This window comes from Chaetodon trifascialis, chromosome 8 (assembly GCF_039877785.1).
Source record: "Chaetodon trifascialis isolate fChaTrf1 chromosome 8, fChaTrf1.hap1, whole genome shotgun sequence".
Taxonomy (NCBI): domain Eukaryota; kingdom Metazoa; phylum Chordata; class Actinopteri; order Chaetodontiformes; family Chaetodontidae; genus Chaetodon; species Chaetodon trifascialis.
In genome coordinates, this window is record NC_092063.1 from 10,167,103 (window position 1) to 10,186,435 (window position 19,333).

At 41.7% G+C, this 19,333-nt stretch overlaps 1 protein-coding gene across 2 annotated transcripts in view; it reads left to right on the forward strand.

Moving 5' to 3' along the window:
• The first annotated feature begins 2,682 nt into the window (after positions 1–2,682).
• The window catches only part of LOC139334691 (dedicator of cytokinesis protein 3-like), a 52,069-nt gene continuing 35,418 nt past the window's right edge, over positions 2,683–19,333 (forward strand). For both annotated transcript variants that reach the window (XM_070967763.1, XM_070967762.1), the window contains exons 1-6: positions 2,683–3,387; positions 10,292–10,375; positions 11,047–11,087; positions 13,686–13,741; positions 17,360–17,456; positions 19,028–19,176. In XM_070967763.1, coding sequence (XP_070823864.1) covers positions 3,351–3,387; positions 10,292–10,375; positions 11,047–11,087; positions 13,686–13,741; positions 17,360–17,456; positions 19,028–19,176 — 464 coding nt within the window. In that variant the 5' untranslated portion in view covers positions 2,683–3,350. The remainder of the gene's footprint in view (positions 3,388–10,291; positions 10,376–11,046; positions 11,088–13,685; positions 13,742–17,359; positions 17,457–19,027; positions 19,177–19,333) is intronic.

Here is a 19,333-nt window from a genome sequence, read left to right on the forward strand (position 1 = left end):
TGCTGTCTGTATGCATGTTTGTGTGACTGGCTGTGTTTGTGTTGTTGTGTGTCTTATCTCAGTTCTGGTTCTCCTGCTGTACTCTGGTCTCTCTTGCAAAGCATATCTACCTCAATAAATAAAGATTATGATAATATGTTAATTCTATCAGCCGTGTGCCTCAACGTTAAGGCAAAAATCATAATCTGCTTATCAGTAAAGTTAGTTTTGGTAAATTATTCTGATTTCCAGTGAGATGAGATTACAGTCTTCCCAGCTGCTTTTAAGTGGGAGAAACTATGCAGGAAATTGAGCTAATAGACAACCTACGAGGGAAAGTGTGCATTGCATGAAGAATTAGCAGCAGATGATATACACACACACACAGAGACCCACATTTATTGCATGTTAAAGTGTTTATATGCCTTACATTTTCCACAAACTGACATTACTCATGTCTTCTGATTGTTGAGTGATGCATGCAGGGATTTGCCACTAAATTTTCCTGTGGCCTCCGCTACAGTTAATAATAGCACACATTAAAATAGTCACACAAACCACATTAAGAAGGATCAAATAAGTCTTCTAAATTGTGTGTGTGTTTGCGCACGCTGGCACAGGCACATGCATGTCCATGTGTGCAGACAGTGATTATTTGTACAGGCAGCTCAGAGTGCGTGAAATGTATGATCCTGGGGACTGTAAAGGAATAAGAATGTGTGTGTTTGTGTGAAGGCAGGTGATGGATGAGTTGGTAGGACATGCTTCTTATTACCTCCTCAGCTTGCTCTTATTGTCTGCTGGCTTTGGGAGTGTTGAAACAGATAGCAGCTCTCACTGTATTAGGCAATCCCTGTTTGCAGTGGACCTGAGTCTCATCCTCACAGAGCTGCAGCATCAGAGCTAAATGTGGCCGCTGCGCTTCCCAAGCCGAACAAGTAAAATATGGTTAAAAAATGTGATTAATGCGTGAGGTGCTTTCAAATCTTTCCTCATGTCAAATATCCATTGTGGCAGGTTTTTACCGTTGGTGTGCAGTACTGTCACTTGAGCACATTTTCAGCAAGTATTGGAGAAGCTTATAATTTGTTCTATTTTATATTTCCTCCAGTGTTTATTAGCTGGGATGCACATTTAGCTTGTAAAACGCCCCACACTCCTCCAGCTTTATGTATGTGATTGGAACACCGCCCACAGTGTTCCACTTGAGGTAATAGACAGATGGGAGTCAGTCACAGCGTTGCTATGATGGAGAGAAATTACCCTGCTGAATACTGCCCTCCCTCCCACACTACATCAAGCTCACTGGACGCTCAATATTCACCAAATCACTCTATTTTTCTACTCATGATTGCCTTGTCTATAGGACAAGACAGCTTAGTGCACTGAAATGACCAGATGAGCAGTAAGTAGTGGGTGAGATACTGTATGACAAAGCTTCTTGCACCAATGCTGTGTATTCATCTGGTTTATAGCAGTGTAAGTCTGTGTTTATTAAGTATGTTCTATGTCAGCCTGTGCCTTCAAGTCCTCTGCACTTCATCCAAACTGAAATTATTATCCCATATTGATGGATTTTTGTAGCCTGTTAACTCCACAGGTTTGAAGCCTCACAGCAAAGTAATATGCATATCAACTTTACCCCACAGACTGCTTTAACAGCAGTGACTCACTGCATGATAAACCGGCATGCCGTAACCTCACACGTTGGTACTTTGTGCACAAGTCTCAGCTGAATTCATTGCATCACATACAGTATGCGTCATTCCCATTCAAATCAGTCAGCTTCCACGCACACTGCCTGAGCTGGAACACATGGTGTGTATTTTATAGGCCGATTACAGTATTTTATTTGACTCTTAAGCCATCAAGTGATTAATTAAGTTCCATGTGTGGAAGTAAAATATACAAACAAGGTAACTGCACATTACTAATACCTCTTCATCTGAATACAGTTACATCCACAGATTACACTCTGCAGTTGGAGAATGCAGCTAAATTTTTGCCTGAAACAAGCTTCAACTCATGTCCTGAGTGAATTCCAGGTGACATCCACTGCACCATGGAGTTAGACTGAGCACAAGTCACAGGTGAATGAATAACGCTGAACTTACTTTATGTGGTTTTGATCATCTGTTATATGTGAACTACGTGTATAAACCAGCCAGTGGCTGTGTGATAGAGGTCTGATGGGAAATCCACAGTTTGCCAAACCCATCAATCACACTCCAAGCTGAAATCTGCCGTTAGGAATTGGTTGCATCTCATCTGTGTGGGAGCATGACTGCACTATGACAAAGCATCGCCGGTAGTGGGTCTGTTTCTTTGAAATGACTCAACCAGGAGGTGCTTCCCCACATGGTCCGGCCTGATCTGTAACACCGGGAGCTACTTTATGGCCAACAGCCCCCTGAGCGACTCATTCAATCAAAAAAGGCAGCCTGCCAGCCACCATCCAGCAGCCTAGCAGGAGAAAATGCAGTTTGTGTTTGTGATGGATGCAACTGCCATGCAGAGAGAGAGAGAGAGAGAGAGAGAGAGAGAGAGAGAGAGAGAGAGAGAGAGAGAGAGAGAGAGAGAGAGAGAGAGAGAGAGAGAGAGAGAGAGAGAGAGAGAGAGAGAGAGAGAGAGAGAGAGAGAGAGAGAGAGAGAGAGAGAGAGAGAGAGAGAGAGCATATATTTGCAAACGCTTGACACATCAGTGTTGACAAAACGAGTCATGTGACGACCGTGAAGATGGCGCAGCTTATGGTATATTGCAGTTTCCTCAGCGTTTTCTTTCACCTGCTCGACAGTCGGGACCGCTGAACGCTATCGCGACCTATTACCTCCTAATTACCGACCGATCCAGCCCGTGCACGCGGGCTGAGCAGCCTATTGTGGATCAGCTGGCCTGGAGCGCGATTGGCTAAGAGGAGGGGAGGAAAAAAAACAACAAAAAGACAGAAAAACAAAGAAATTAAATAAATAAGCTTCGAGGAAAAGAATTGTCTCCGTTCCACTTGAAATGCGGCTGCAGTAACACCTTTTGTGGAGAGCAGAAAACCGCTCGCCGCGTGCGTGCGTGCGTGCGTCCCTGCGTGTGTGTGCGTTACATTAGGTGGACACGGAGACTGCATCAGACTGGAGACGCACGCCGGGACATAATAGAGCGGAGATATTGAGGCTTTGATGGTCCTTCCTCCCCCCTTTGCACACACAGGCGTCAGGATACTGATTCCGGTCGAGACATGTAGTCCCGTGTACGAGCAGCCAGCGTCGTTTGTAGCCTTCAGCTCACGTTTTTTTTTTTTTTTTTTTTTTTTTTAGCAGCATCATCTCACGATATCGACATAATGTGGCTTGCTCTACCGGAGGGAAAATAACCAATTATGTGGATACCTACAGAAGAGGAGAAAATCGGAGTTGGTGAGTCAATTACGCCCGTTATTGATGATTTACGACGTTTGCTTTCTCGCTTTTTAATTGACTTTAATCATACAGCGATGTGATGGCAGTCTTTTTTTTTTTTTTTTGCACGAGAAACACCCAGTTTTTTGTTCATCGGCACCCCGCAAAGGCTATCCAGCCCATTTCTTTCTGCTGTTATGCCCATTACACCCAATGAAAAACATACACTTATAATGGCTGATATACAAGGCCAGTGACTGCATAGAAAGGGAAATTGCGTGGGCTGATACAGCCCACAACCCACCACTTTAAAGATGCTATCGCAGTCTGTACACAACCGCAGGCGGTGCTTTACATCAGGCTCCTACTCTCAGTTTTGTGGTGTTGTTAAAAAAAATGCGTCAATGTAGCATTTTAGCCTTTTCTTCTAAAGAGCATATGTGGAGGGGGGGAGCGGGGAAGGGGAAAAAAAAGGCGATTCGCGTTGAAGCCACGAGGGGGCATCGTGACTGCGTCCCCCCAACAGGTGTAGGCTGGAGTGAAGCTGGAGTCTACCTGTAGACAGAAAACTACACTGCTGCTGCTGCTGCTGCTGCTGCAGGGACTGCACTGTACACACACACACACACACACACACACACATACACACACTGTACATCTCCTCCCTGCGTGTGTGTGCACTTTGACCCCGACAGAGGGGCAAGCGTCCAGTGCAAGATCAGCATTTCTCCTGTCAGATGATGATTAAAAAAGCAAACATGAAAGCGAGCTGCATGCAGTCTGAGAACTAGAAGAGGCACAGATAACGCCATGAGGAGCCGTGCGGTCAGTATAAACTGGCCTCTGAACCCCACAGCCACGGCCAAAGTGTCTATAGCGTATGATTATACTATAGAGGCTTTTCATTAGGGGGAATGAGTCATGTCCAGATGCTCTACTGCTTGTTACTTACAGGGCTACTCATGCTGCCTCGCACATGATACCCCCCACCCCCCCGCCACACACGCCCACACATATACACTTTGTTTAGAGGCATTATTACATTTGTCATGACCGTTTCATAAAGATGCAGGATGAGAGCCCCGACGGCAAATCCACCATAATATCAGCACTTCTAGTGGCTGTACAGTAATCTTATCTCATTAATCCTTTTCTTGTTCGTCCATTTAGAGCCACTGCAGGGCTTTTTTCAAGCGCAAATATCATCGAGGGGGTTTGGGCAAGGAGGGAGGCAGAAAAGAGGTAGTTTAGTGCGGGGAAGCAACAGTTCGGCGCAGCCTCCGCATCAGTCGGTGTGGAGTGACCTGGCGCTGTCCGCGGTGCTGAAATGTGGAGATGACGCTGTCCACAGTGCTGAAATGCGGGGAGCTGTGTACCTACACAGTACATACTGTACCTTGTAAAGGCAGGCCGTATGACTCTGGTCAGTTCCCCCCCTCCGCCTCGCATAACATAAGAGGTTCAGTTTTTCTCCAGCATCCTTGTGGATGAAGCCTATGCTGCTGGCCTGCTACATTTACTGTCAGTGCAGCCCCATACACGGCCTGTTATCATCCCCTCCTGTCTAATCTGGTTATTAGTGGAACCATTTTGCATATCTTCTTTGCTTATTTTGTCTCTCACCAGTATCACCATAGACCGATATCAAACCGAGCAGGCCTTTCTGTTCCCCCGTGTTGTCTTAATGGGCTCCGTCTAAACAGGAAACAGTTGGAGACCACCTCATGAAACGTTAATGCCTTTCTTAGAATCGCTGCCTATTCATTATATTGTTCTTGGTTGTGTTTATGCAGGGAATAATGTTGCAAATCACTTCTCACGTAGCAGCAAAGGCCTGGGTTGAATGTGCTGTGGTGCTGCTCAGCTCTTTCCACTCCAAAACTGCAACTGATCATTATTTTAATCACCAATTAATCTATAATTAGTTGTATTGTTCCCGAATCAATGATTCGTCTGTAAAATGTCGAAAGTACCCCAAAGTAAATAATCATTACGCTATAAAAAACCTCAGCTATTAATTTGTAAATATTTGGAATTTCATTACTATCAGATTTTTCAAGAAGTATCAGCATTTTTTCACTAACCCGTCCTCAGTGCAGTCTTCTTCAAATGGTTTGGTTCTGCATGTTGAACTTTCTTTTTCATTCTCTTATTTGCAAATGAGTCACTGATGGATTTCTCTCACATAAGCAGCAATATTGAGAGAATTTATTTACACTTTTATTGGAAAGAGCTCTGACTTACACTCGGTACCTGCCCACATGAGAGTGGAATGAATCAGCTGGCTTCATCTGTGGCCACATGGACGTGGCTCAGACACAGACTACTGTAGCAGTACACGGAATAATCAAGCGGGCTAGGCCACCATTATCTGAAACGGACAGCTCGAGGATCAAACGTGTCCATGACGGAACAAAAGACAGAGCTAATGTTCAGATGAGGGTGGGATTAGAGAGATTAATGTGGCCCAAAGTAGCATTTCTTTGTGGTTTTAGCTGTGATTTTAACTCTTAATCTGATCCGCGGTGTAAAGTTGCTCAGCCTCATTTTGGTGAGCACTTCTTGGATTCATCACAGGCACTGCACCACAAAGTTCACAAGTACTGTAGTTTCTTTTACCCTAACTGACATGCACAAATACGTATTGTTGCATGTGTGATGGTCAGGCTCATGGCGATTTAAAAGTGCTGTATAATAAGGTCATCTCGCAGCTACACAGACGCCTGCGGCTGGGTAGCATGCCTAGATTTCTGTGACACTGATTTGGGATCAGATGTGGTCAGATTCTCCCCTGCCTCCATGGCAGAAATCCCTAGTTTAGCAAGTCTTCAGTGCAGTAATGTCTCTGAGTGAGTGAGTGAGTGAGTGAGTGAGTGAGTGAGTGAGTGAGTGAGTGAGTGAGTGAGTGAGTGAGTGAGTGAGTGAGTGAGTGAGTGAGTGTGCATTCAAGTCGTGCTGAACAACATGACTCAGTGGGCGAAGCCCAAAGAGCGTTGTGTAATTTTTAACTTAGCTAGATCTGGGACAGGACTACTCAAGCCAGAAGAGCCGGACCTTCATGGTCTGCATGCACACTGTGCATTACTGCAACAGTTTAAACAGTTCAGTTTCAGTTGTACCAGCTATGACTGAGACTGGAACTAAAAGGAAATCCAAGAAAGTAAATTCGTTTCAGTGCTGCAGCTTAGATGAGCACAGCGTCCTCTTTAATAAATGGTTTCTCAGTACGGTGGTGCCATTAGCACTCAGTTGTTCTGAAAAAATAGCAGATAATTTATAAGCCGTAATCGTGTTTACTGTTGTACTGGCAGGTTTTTGATGACATCTCCGCTCTCTCTGCAGCACATTTCTCCCCCGGGGGTCGTTGTACAGTCCGGAGCTGTATGTGCCTCTCACTGATTCTAAAGCAAGGTCATCAGGCCATGCATGTTGTGTCTTAAGCTTCACTGTATTACATGCAGAGAGAAAACATTTTTCAAGACATGGCAGCATGTAATAATATTCGCACAGGAAGATGATGCTAGCCTCACCTAATCTGTTGTAGAAGAACAATATATATTTAATATTATAGCTTACATACTGGCTCAACAATAGAACTGCACAACAGGAAAGTGAAGGGAAAAAGGTTAAAGGTCATCCTCAAACACTCAGACTGGCTTTCTATTGAGTATTTAGTGAACACTTTTTGTCCAGACATAATTCTATATTTTATTAGTGGTTTTGCTGCAGGGAATATTGCAGATGACAAAGAGCTAGTAATGTGGTGAACACATTAAAAACTCTGAATGTGTGTGTGTGCCTGTAATACAAGGCAAACCTCTCAACATAGACACAATGTTTGTGGTGGGTGCTACAACTCTCTTTTTTAACACCATGGAGAGCTCCCTTTTTTTTAGTTTTTAGGTGCTGTTCTGGAAAATCAGCTCCAGCTTCTGTTCTCACTTCACGCCAACACAGAAGACTGGGTCCTTCAGAGACTCTTTTCAGGCAATAAAAACTTTTTTGTAGATTTCTGAAGAGTAAATCTTTACAGGATGCAGGATTTTGTTAAATAGTAAAACAGCTACTTTGTAACTGTGGATCTGTTTGATTCTTTGCACTTTTTACTTTAAAATGAATATCGCCTGGCTATAGGTTGGAGCTCTGCTTGGTTATTTTGGTTGGAATATAACTAAAATGTACTTCTCACTTATTTTAACATAGTTTCTCTGCAGAGGGATGAAGCAACACATACACAATTAAAATAAATCCATTATATATACTGCAGAAGAGGGCAATACAATATTATAGGTAAGGTGGATTCAAGGGAACATACAAACACTCAAGAGTCAGGAAATAAAACTGAAAATTTCAGGTAATTTTTAAAGTTATGTTGAAGCCAAAAATAGATAATTTCCTGGATGTTTTTGTTGATTGTTTGTGCTGATATCAGCTGATGATAATCACAGAAGCAAGTCAGATTTTTAAACTCACAGTCCTCCATTAAAGCAGAGTGTGTGGTGTGGTCTTTGTCGTTCGGTTGTGTATGTGTGTGGTTCAATGTGTGCATGGAGCCACACATGTACACAAAAGGTAGATCATATGTGTTGAGGAGGGGGCAGGTAATAAAAGATATTTTTCTCCTGCTTGCTCCTTATGATCATGGAAAGTGTGTTGTATTGTTTCAGATCTTGTGTTGGAAGCGTACGCTGAAGTGATTAAGGTAACCAGTGAAATGAAAATGAAATATCAATCTTAACTGTTTCTGTAGTTTTTGGAAGAACGATTCAGCTATTCCTTGTTTTTGGTCTTTATTTATCTGCTAAGTCGATAATCATCTTTTTGCTGCCGTCAGCATTTTTACTTTGCTTTAACTGCAGCCGAAAGTCACGACCAGATGACTCAAAAGAATCCAGCCCTCGTCATGTTGTGAAGTTACTACTGTTGGGAACTCCTTATCTCCACTGTAGGAGCTGAAGCTTCTCAGACTGTGAATCCTGCTCTTGTATTTTGTGGTGTCACAGTGGGGGGATCATGAAATCTTTAAACCAGGGCCCTGAACTGAGTGGGCCCGTACAGAGTCTGGACCAAAATGCATTTTGTGCTCTGTAGTTGTCACTTCTACTTCGTCGTGAAATGTTCAAAACCCAAACAAGACATTCCTAAAATACAGAATGCTTGAATTGTTCTATTATGTGAGAGCAGCTGGGATGTTAGAATATGTTTTTTATTTCTTTGCAGGCAAAATTTCCCCCAATGGATGAGCGGGAAAAGTATATGAGTGCTGTTTAAAAGCAGGGTCAGAGCTGTGTTTGATAGTTAATGAGTAAATGAATGTAGGTGGTGTTTGAGTTATGTTATGGATGAGTTGATGTACGTGTGTCATACATAGAACAACGGAGGTGTGTTGAGTGGAGAGGAAAGTGAAGGACAGCTGGAGTCTCCTCCTGTGCTCAAGCACCATAATTCCTCCCAGTGAGTTACTGGTTACACAATAGCGGCCATAAGATGTCATGTGGATTATGAATGCAACTAAATGGAGGAACAGTCTGGACTGATATACTGTGGCTGAGTAGAAATGTTTGCTTTTGCCAGCGTTTTCTACTGCCTGTCCCGTCAGTCCTTCCAACATCCTACGTTCAACATGTTGAAGTCTAAAGATGAATTTTGCTGGTTATGCTTTGAGGATATGCTAATGCTCTGCAGCTTTTAGCCACAATGAAAGAGTGTTTACACAGCTTGGACGTTTTGTGAGGGAGGACTATGAAAATATGAGCCTGTGTGATGCTCCCATCTCTCTCTCGAACATGACAATCTCATCCCTCTCTGACGTGGCCTCTGCTGAAGAGTTTTCAAATGGTGTGAGTGCACGTTTTGCAATTCAAATGAAATAGAGGCCATTAAAGAATAGGACTCTCAAATAGGAAATACTTAGCCCTGGCTGGAAAAGGGCCTGAGGCAGGCTGGAAAAGGTAACGAGGAGACTCTTTAAGTCTATCCATCTCTGCTCCTCTAACACCTGCCCAATAAGCTTGACTTGACTCCAGTGTCATGCAGCATCCATAAGCTTGCCATTTTAAAATGCCCAGATCCCTGCAGCAGTTACAGTGAAGAAAGAAAGCCCTCCAGTTTGTAGATGATCTGTTGCCATAGTTACCCGAGCACAGGAACTGAGCACTTGTTACCCTCAAACAGGCAACGGAGCCGAGCCCAAGCCCCTCCTTCTCTTCCTCCCCCTCACTAGGTCCCCTGGCTAGTTCATTAGCATAATGATTCACACCAAACTCTCCTTGAAGGGCCACCATTTGTAGGTTTTTAAAATCGTCAGTGGAGCCTTGTCATTATTAAACAAGTTTGTCTTTGCTGAGGCTTGTGTACTGTATGTTGCATGGCTCACGTTGCACTGCTGCACGGATAACAAAATGTTTCTCCGTGTGGTCGAAGACTGCATGATGCTGTAAAAGCAGGTGGCATGGAAGATTTATGCTAATGCCGATTCATGATAAAGCAGCGTTTAGCCATACTACTTAGCAGTTTGTGTGGGCTCTATTTTAGGATACAGTTCAATTAACTTAACATTGCACAAAAATAAGGCCGCTTAAGAATTAATTGCCTATTAAAATGACTACTCACTTCAGGGTGGGAGCTTGTTTACAGTTTGCTAAGCAGTGGTTCCTGTGTGACACTGTGCTTAGATGTTTGCATTAAACAGCTTATTAAAAGCACTGCTAAAGCCCCAAAACGCTTGCTGTGGGGAGACACTGCAATGTAAAGGGGGCACCTTTGCTTAATCACATGCCACAACGATGAAATTAAGCAGAGAGGCTTATCCATGACATGATTTCCCTCGACAGTCAGCACTTACTCTATATATAATTACTATAAGGTCAATTTTTTTTACAGCACTGTTGTCTCATGACTCCTTTTTTATTTTTCTGCACAGTGATCTGCAACTTCCGGTCACCAATATGTCAGGCCCTGGTCCTGGAGATTGGGGAAACTGTACAGATTCTGGAGAAGAGTGAAGGTAAAAGCAGTCCAATATCCTATGGATACGCAGATGCACAGTTATTGTGTTTGATTGTAAATGATAGACAGTTCTGTACAGCAGAGAGATATCAGGTAGCTTACTTAACGTGGACACTACTGTTGTGAGGTGGTCATTTTCGCCCAGGGACTTAAAGTCCTCAGTATTTTATCTGGGAAATTGGGGAATTTAGCTACTGGGGGGAATTAACATCTTTTTTAGTATGGGGTCTAGTTAGTTGAGTTTATAAGATGTTGTTGGTTTCCATTGGGATTTTCTTGAATGAAAAGTACCATTTAATAGAAAATTTTGAGAAAACATCACTGAAGCTAACTTTTTCGGTGTCCAGTGGGCCAGTGGGACTTCAACTCATGTTCCCAGCATTTCTCAAATCCTAGCTATAGTCCTGTTTTAACCTATTTATGATGATTTAGTCTAGTCAAAGCAAACTCAAATTGTTAGCTTTACTTTGTATAAGAAGCATTGTTTACTCTTATTGTAATGTTATTGTAACAGTTCTTATTGTAACAGGTAATGTTATTAGAATGACGTTCAATGTTAAAGAGTACCACAGTAAAACGGTGTAATGGCTCATACTGTGAGCTGTACATATATATGTTTGACTGTAGTGAGGTTCTCTCATATATATATGCACTTTGCTCTTCCTTCAGGTTGGTACAGAGGCTTTTCCACCAAGAAGCCTTCTATCAAGGTAATTGCAACAGCATATGCAAAACACTATTTTGACATTGTGTTGATTCCAGAAAGACAAAATCCTATTTGGATTGTCAAAAAAAGAAAAAACAAAAAAAAACCCCCATACCATTAAAATTTTTAATGTGTATGTGTAGAGTAATTCTGCAACATTTATGCAGAATGTTAATTAAATACATTTTTGGAGAACCAGTATTTAAAGGAACAATATGTAAAACTGTAAAGGAATTTACATTTAATAATTCAACTTTCTCAGTTGCCTCACGGACTGTGGACTGATTTCTATGCAAAGGACTCTGGAGGGTTTTCCGAGAAAATCCTAAAATAGTGACATTTATGTGCACTCCAGAGTGCCTCTCAGTGCAACACTAGCTAACGTTATCTTAGAAATGGAGTCCGCAAACGTCAACAAATGACTGTCACCCACCACAACAAAGTGAAACCTAACATTATTGCAAAGCATGTGAAATATATTGTAATATTGCAGTTTTAACTAGCTCACGTTAGCTACCATTAGCTCGCTTGCTAACAAAGATGAATTGCTGGCTAGCCAACGTAAATATTGCCATGAGTGGATAACTAATTCATCCAGACTCCTGGGCTGATCTGCCTTGTAAATTGGCTATCTTGCTGTTTGCAAATTACTTTATCAGCTAACATTACAAAGTAAATAATGCTGATCCGTGCAGTGTGCGGCCACAGGCGTCATTAATAACAAGGGTTTTCTGAAAGTTCCACATATACCTTTAATATCGGGTTAACTCAGATTTTATCAAACAAATGCAACGTCACCAAAACAACTGTATAAGCGGTTGCTTTTTAATATATAATAATCTCCTCCTGAAGGTTGCATCAAAGAGCAGTGCATTTTTGTGAATGATACTGTGATTTGAGAGATGTGCATCCCAGAAATAACTTTGTCTAGACAACAAAGACCTTAATGACTGATTAACTTATTGAATAGGGCTTTGATTGGACAAAAATAGAAATCTCCTGACCTGTATTTCCAGAGGCGCTTTCATAAAGACACCATTTAAACCAAGCTCTTGCTTCATAGCACAAAAGCTCCAAATGTAGTGCCATCTCCAAGAAGTTCAAGATGTACACGATATAAGATAATGTAATGACAGTATAAAATACAGTAAAATAGATACACTGTGCATCACCTGTGTATAAAGCACACCTTGGTATGAGCACATGATAGGGCTGGCACTATCATTTCTTTGAAATTGTAGTGTGGCACTTCACAGATTAAGAGAGCACCGTTCTGAGTACATGCTGTATTTCTATTGTGCTGCTTTTTCTGCTGTGCAGAATTTTTGGAAAATCCACATTTTGTTTTTCTTTTAGCCACCAGATGGTGCAGTTAGTAATCTGAAAACCATTATACCAAAACAAGCTATTTAAAAACATACAATAAAAATAAAACTCCAATTTAGTTGTAGTCATAACAGTAAATAACTACTTACATCTTTGGTCAAGGCAGAGAGAAAGTTAACGTGGAAACCAGGACTGAGCAAAAGAATCCAAAGCTCTCTGCATTCAGTTCAATCTGTTCATGCAGCATCATTATGATAAATCCTCTGCACAATGCTCAGAACGAGGAGACCATAGCTGCAGAATTCAGAATTATACAACACAATCACTGCTGACAGAGATCAATACTCTGCACTGCAGTAAATGGTTATTACATATGCTTCCCATGATTGTTCAGCGAAGGATGTTTATGACATACTCCGTCCATCCACGATGATGTGTAGCAGAGCGGGAGAGTCATCATACAAAGTTGGAGAACAAGGATGCAAAGTTTGCAGAGTACAAACAGTAGTATCACCACATACACATATAAAAGATATATTATTGGAAACATGAGTGCAGCAGGTAATTGCTTCTATTTCTTCAAACTGAAAACTAAACTGAAATGTCAGAAGTGTTATGTGATGCTGCTGGGATGTTTGAAAGAAAGCACAAAAGCTGTCCAGTCCTGGTAAATGTAGGTGTTAGTGGCTACATGCTGTCCTTCTCTACTCTCATCAGCTATTTACAGTTCTTACTAACACCCTTCCATTTTGTTATGTATGCTGCCCACATTCATTCGCCCCCATACTCTCTCTGAGCTGAGAGAATTAGTTGTGCTCACTACGGCCGATTCTTCACATCTGGCAGATTAGAATAATAAAGATGAACTGCAAGGGTGGCATTTGGCACCACTCAGACTCTCATGCCCTTCCCCTGCTAAGCCAGACCACAATAAGGCTCCTGCACGTTGCTCTGCCTTTCGTTTCTCTAGTGAGTGAAATCACTATGGGCTCCTCTTTTTTTTTCTTTGCATGCCAGAAAATGTGAGCACACAGCAAAGCAGAAATGTTCAGAATGCATACAAAGGGAGTGTAATCTTGCATTTCCCTCAAACGCCAGCAGAACTGTGCAACCTTTTTCTTCTTTTACAATTGTAGCACTCAACACAGTTTAGGTTACTCTACCTAATGGCACAAACATAACACAAAACTGTACATCTTGGTTATGCATTGCAGGAGAATTAAGAACCTAATCCTGTCACACTCAGTAACATCTCTGCTCCTTCCTCTGTCCACAGGGTATTTTCCCAGTCAGCTATGTCCACTTGAAGAAATCCACAGTGACCAACAGAGGGTAAGTGTAGGATAAAGTGTTGGCATTTGAGCTTGTGCAGCATCATAATTAAGGATGCATTTATTAAACATTTGAAAAATAGATATTTTTTTGAACTTTTAAAACATACTCCACCCTGATACATCAGAATAAAAAGAAAAAAAAGGGACACAAAACAGAGTAGGAAATAATTGTCCATTCATTCCCAGATATGCTGTATCTCCAGTGTCCACATCCGCCATAACAGAAATGTCCATACAGGCTGGTTCCAGTCTGGAGATCAAATAAACTGTACATTAAGTCACATTCAAGAGGGCCTCTTAAATCAGCACTGATATGCTTTCTGATATTATCAATACAGCGACCCCAAATTGTGACAGATTTACAGCATGAGAAGAAGAGTACCTACTTCCAAATAAAGACAGGAAATCATTTCCATTCTCAAAATATCCTTTTGAGCTGTAACCATACGAAGCATTAAAGCCTGCTGGGTCTCATATCTGACCCAACAGTTTCTCTCTCGACACTGATTCTGATGCTTCATCTCAGGGTATCCACTGGTACCAAGTGCTGATATGATACCAGTGATCTCTTTTCCCCAAATATAAAGTCTGTGTTGCTCACTGTGTGGATGTCATTGGAATCATGGCACTGGGCATTTCTGTAGTTTTATATCTGAGTCGGCGGTCCGCTGTGACTGAATGCATGTAGCTGATAGAAACACAGAATTTTAGAATCACGCTGGCAAAGATACTGTACTTAAAGGCTGTGAAGAACATTTTTTCAGTCACGACTATGATCATCAATCATCACTATGAGTGGTGGGTTTCTACATGAACACAAAGATTTCTGTATTTGTTTTCGTTCTTGTTATCCTTACTGGTTTGAAGTGGGTGGGGCCTAGTTGGAAAAAGGTGATGTCATGTATTTCCATACACCAACCAGAGTATTTTGCTTGTCTTAGCAGCGCTGTCAATCAAATATGACCAAACCAGTGTTGAGTGTTAAACCAAATGTTTCCTTTTCCAAAATTGAACTGTAATTGTTGCTTTTTCCATCATGAATGTTTAATGTAGAGAAATACTTATGATTTGAAAACAACATCAGTTATGTCATGGCCAATACCAAACCATTAAATGAGGTCAGTATTGGCACCGATACTGATCCAGCGTCAGTGTCAGAGTGCTGTATTCCTAATCACAATAACAGCAGAGTTCTCCAAATGTACTGCAGGGGGTCCACACTTAACAGAATATAGAAATACATGCTACCCTCAGCTGTATTTGGTAATGTTGCAAATATCTATATATTGACCTCAAGTAGCCAAGTCTTCATGGTTTTCAGATTTATGATTTTTTGTTATGCGAAGAAATGTGTTTCCAGTCCAACACTGCACGACATACAAAGATAGAACAAAACAAAGATGTCTGTTTGACAAAGTTTGAAAACGAATGCATCCAAAGATAGACTTGACTGTGTTGGTTAACCAGTTTGGGCTGGGCAGTTTGACGATATGACAATGCTTTTAATATGTCTGACTGCTTCATTATTTATTTCTTCCAAAAACTGTCTTTGCAATCAATTATAGTCTATAAAGACCTCCTTTTGTTCTACCTTTTTGCCACCTAATGCACATGTACTTCAATACTGCAATATAAAAGTACACATAACCTGAAAGACAACCAGTGTCAGTCAAACCCAACAGCCACACTGAGAAACACCTTGTACATATATAGAGAACATTACATCATCTGTGTAAATGTGTTTATTATGAAGCAGACACATATAGTAAAAGAAAAAAGCCTGTTACATTTATTGCATTTTATGTAGGAGGGGATTGCAGCTCAAAATACTGAAAACCTGTTTAAACAGCATCAGCCGTGCTTTCTCTCGACAGATCCATCGCTTCAAAGACCTTTATTGAGACATAATGGAGCATGATATGAGCAAAATGATAAAAAAAAAACCCTTCTGTTTATTCTTTACTGGTCGGGAGCTGATACAGATTCTGATCAATGCCAGAGCACGACGCTTTGGTGACGCTCCAATCTTCAAGACAATCACCATCAGACAGCTGTTGTCTTGTATGCGCATACTCTGTCACACACACATGTACACACAGCGGTCATCTTCAGTTCCCGTCACAATAGCCGGTCATGGCTGTAGAGGCCAGAATAAAGGTGAAGACAAAAACAGGCAGCAGAGCTCTTTATGCTATGGATCATGGATGTTAAATCTGCAGGCTGGGATCTGCGGCTCAGTGTGGACTGGGAGTTTGCAGTTACATCACCACCTTCCAGTTGAGCTACCACATAGCAGGAGGACTCTCACTTGCACTCAAACAATTAAAAGTGCAGACTTGGAAACTGACGTTATTATACTTCCTCGCTCCAGGAGTTGCACTTTGGGGAATCTGCTTTGCTGTCTCATGGAGTTAATGAGGTGACACACCTACTGCATATCTGTAGTTCTCCCAAAGCATCCCTACCACAGACAATCATCCTGACTCATTTGGTCATGGATGGAGATTCTACCCTTGTTGCAAAAACTATGATACAGTATTAAAGATAATTCTTTGCAGCATAGGGCAGAGCTTAGTGAGCAAAGTGCAAAGTGCCACAAGAGATCTAACATTTGGTGTAATGTTTTCCAGTGACTGTGATCCCACAGGAAGGATGTGTGTTGTGGTTTTACCAGAGTGCTCCACATCCGTTCCAAACTGCAGCCAGAGAAAATCTTCATGATATTACCTCCTTTTCATTTAATAGCTGTTCTTTAAAAATCTGGCCTGTATGTTTGCATTTGTCAGTGATGTTACTTCACTTTTGTTACTAAGACCATCAAATGTGCCTTATTTAAACAGCTCCAAAGCCTCCACACATGTCTTCTGATTTAACATATGTAGTAAAAGAAATTGAGATTTCATGGGTTGCAGGTATTTACTGACCTTCAACCACTAGCCTAGTGTTAACCCTGGTGACTCCAGCTGTGAACTAAACCAGGTGATTTGTGAATGAAGGTTAGCAAGCTAGCAAAGAAGACACAACCCGCCAATAAGATGGAGTTACTGAGATTTTTCCTTTTTTTGATGATGGCTAACTGTGTTCTCAAGCCTGCAGCCACTGCACAAAGCTGGCGTGTAGCTAACTACGAGTGCTAACACCATATTCTGTGACCACGGTAAAGTGGGCTAAGTTGTATGGATGGTACTTTGCACGAGTGATTGTTGCTATCAGCATTATTCAGTCTTTAATATGGGTGAAAGAAAGAAAGTCCCTGATGATATTTCAATGCTGCATATTTGTGTTTAATTTCACAGTAGGGTCATAATTTCTGTTGACCTTTACCTGAGGTAAAATGCTACATCCAGTAATTATTAGTTACTTGGCATTTCTTCTCCTGCCTTCTTTAAAGACTGAATAACACCAAAAAAAAAAAAAAAAAAAAAGAAATCAGGGGTTAACAGAAACACATGAAGGTCGCAATTTCTTACATGGGTCATCAGAAAGTGGGAACACACTTGGCCTGGAAAGTGAACAAAAATATGTAGCATCTAAATATGGTCATGTACTTCACCCTCCTTTTACCCATTTTAAAGACCTAACAACAACAATAATAATATGTTTTTTTTTCCTTTAGGCTGTGTGAGACAGTGGTGCCCCTTGAGGACCCTATTATCACAGAGACTACATCCACACTGCAGGAATGGGGTGTCTTGTGGAAGCAGCTCTATGTGGTCAGTAGCGCTATATTACAGTACATCTCACTCATATCAAAACAAAACACTGAGCAATAAATGCGAGACTGGATCTACCATAACCAAGATTTCCAGGGGAGCTGGGAGAAAAACAGCCTTTGCAAAGAGAAATTGCATCCATCGTTGTTTCTTTTGCATCCTCCTAAGAGGTTTTGATGGAATAGGCTTTTCCAGTATGTTTTCTTCCCTGCTCTTAATTCAACACCTGGTATAACTTGGTCTGCCAGCAAGAGTAGTGAATAGCCTGAGATACAACCCAAACATGCAGTGACAGCTCCTTTAGATATTTCCCCATAGCATGTCGCTCTGACTGTCACCCTACATTTTCATATACTATCTATGTAGGAACAGAAATGGTGGTCAGACACAGATAATGGCCTACAGACCTGTCACATGCAATTTCATGCTGTGTCATTCAGCCATTTATTGATCTTGGCCTGCCTCTCATAGTTTCTGCTTCATCTTAAGATCCACCACTGCTTACCACCTTCAGTCAGCTTTTGCTTGCCGGGCAAAAGTGATTACTGGAAACCTAAAGCATCCTTAATCCTGCTACATGTCGAGGGGCCAGGCAGAAGTGGTTGGTAGGGTTTTGAGTTGGGAGCTGAGTGGATACGTTGCGGAGCTGGCAGCGAGTTTTTACATAACCTCTCACTGAGGACTGCTCATGCTCAGAGCAACTAAGGAGCCCCAGGCATTGGTGTGGTGATGTAACTTCCTCTGAAGCTCGACTAATGTGAAGCGCTGATTTAACAGTGCTCGTTTTGGTGCTCACCCCCTGTGTGATATGGGCCATGTTGCCACAGTTGCATCCATAATAATAGGATGTAGCATTGGCTGGATGTTGATACATTTCACCTTATTGTTGCCAATTACAATTCATGGTATTACTTCAGGGAGCAATGGCCTAAGCATAACTGTGTATCTGTTATAATGTACGTAATTAGCCCCACAGAATAGATGTCTTAAAGGGCTCATCAACCCTGACAAAATCTTTGTTTTTCAGGAGCTACCATCCTTTGAGAACATGCAGTGTTTATTCTCATTAAATTTACATGGGCATTGTGGCAGCGCTTAATCTTTGCATTTATGTAAACAAACCTGGGTGGTAATGTGGACTTGTCATACCATTAGGGAGAACAGAAAATGCATGAATTAAAAGTGTTGTCCTTGGTCTGTGAGAGATGCAAATTCAGGTCAAAGCAGACTTGCAAGAGAATTTTTTAGTTTTGTTTCATTAACAACATCAATGGGCTTTAAATCTCAGCAGCAAAACATAAGTGGGTAGAGTGCGTTTAGAAGGTGATTTTTGTCCTGATCGTACTTGACATGACTGTAAAATAAATCACCAGATTCTGACATTAGAGAACCGTCTGCATGTTGTTTGTCTCAGTGTTCAGCTTTATAGTTACAGAGCACTAATACACAATTAACCAAGCTGATGATATCAGGTAAACTCTGGGAAGAGTTTCATTAAGAGTCTTTACATAAATGCTGCAGTAGGAGGAGATCACATATCCTAACTAAGTCTTTTTTGGCTGCTTCATTAGAAACACAAGGTGGATCTGTTCCATAAGCTGCGCCATGTGATGAATGAGCTCATTGACCTGCGTCGGCAGCTGATCCAGGGTCATCTCGCCCAGGACCAGACTCGTGAGATCAAGCGGCACATCACCGTACGGCTTGACTGGGGCAATGAGTGAGTTACTCTCGCACTGAGCACATTATTGAGAGAGTGGGCATGCTCGACAGCAAACATTTGTTTTTAACTGTTGGCTACTGAAGAATACCATATTTCTTTGGCACTGGAGAGATCTGCAACACTGGATGAGTGGGTGCGTAATAGCATCCTCTAT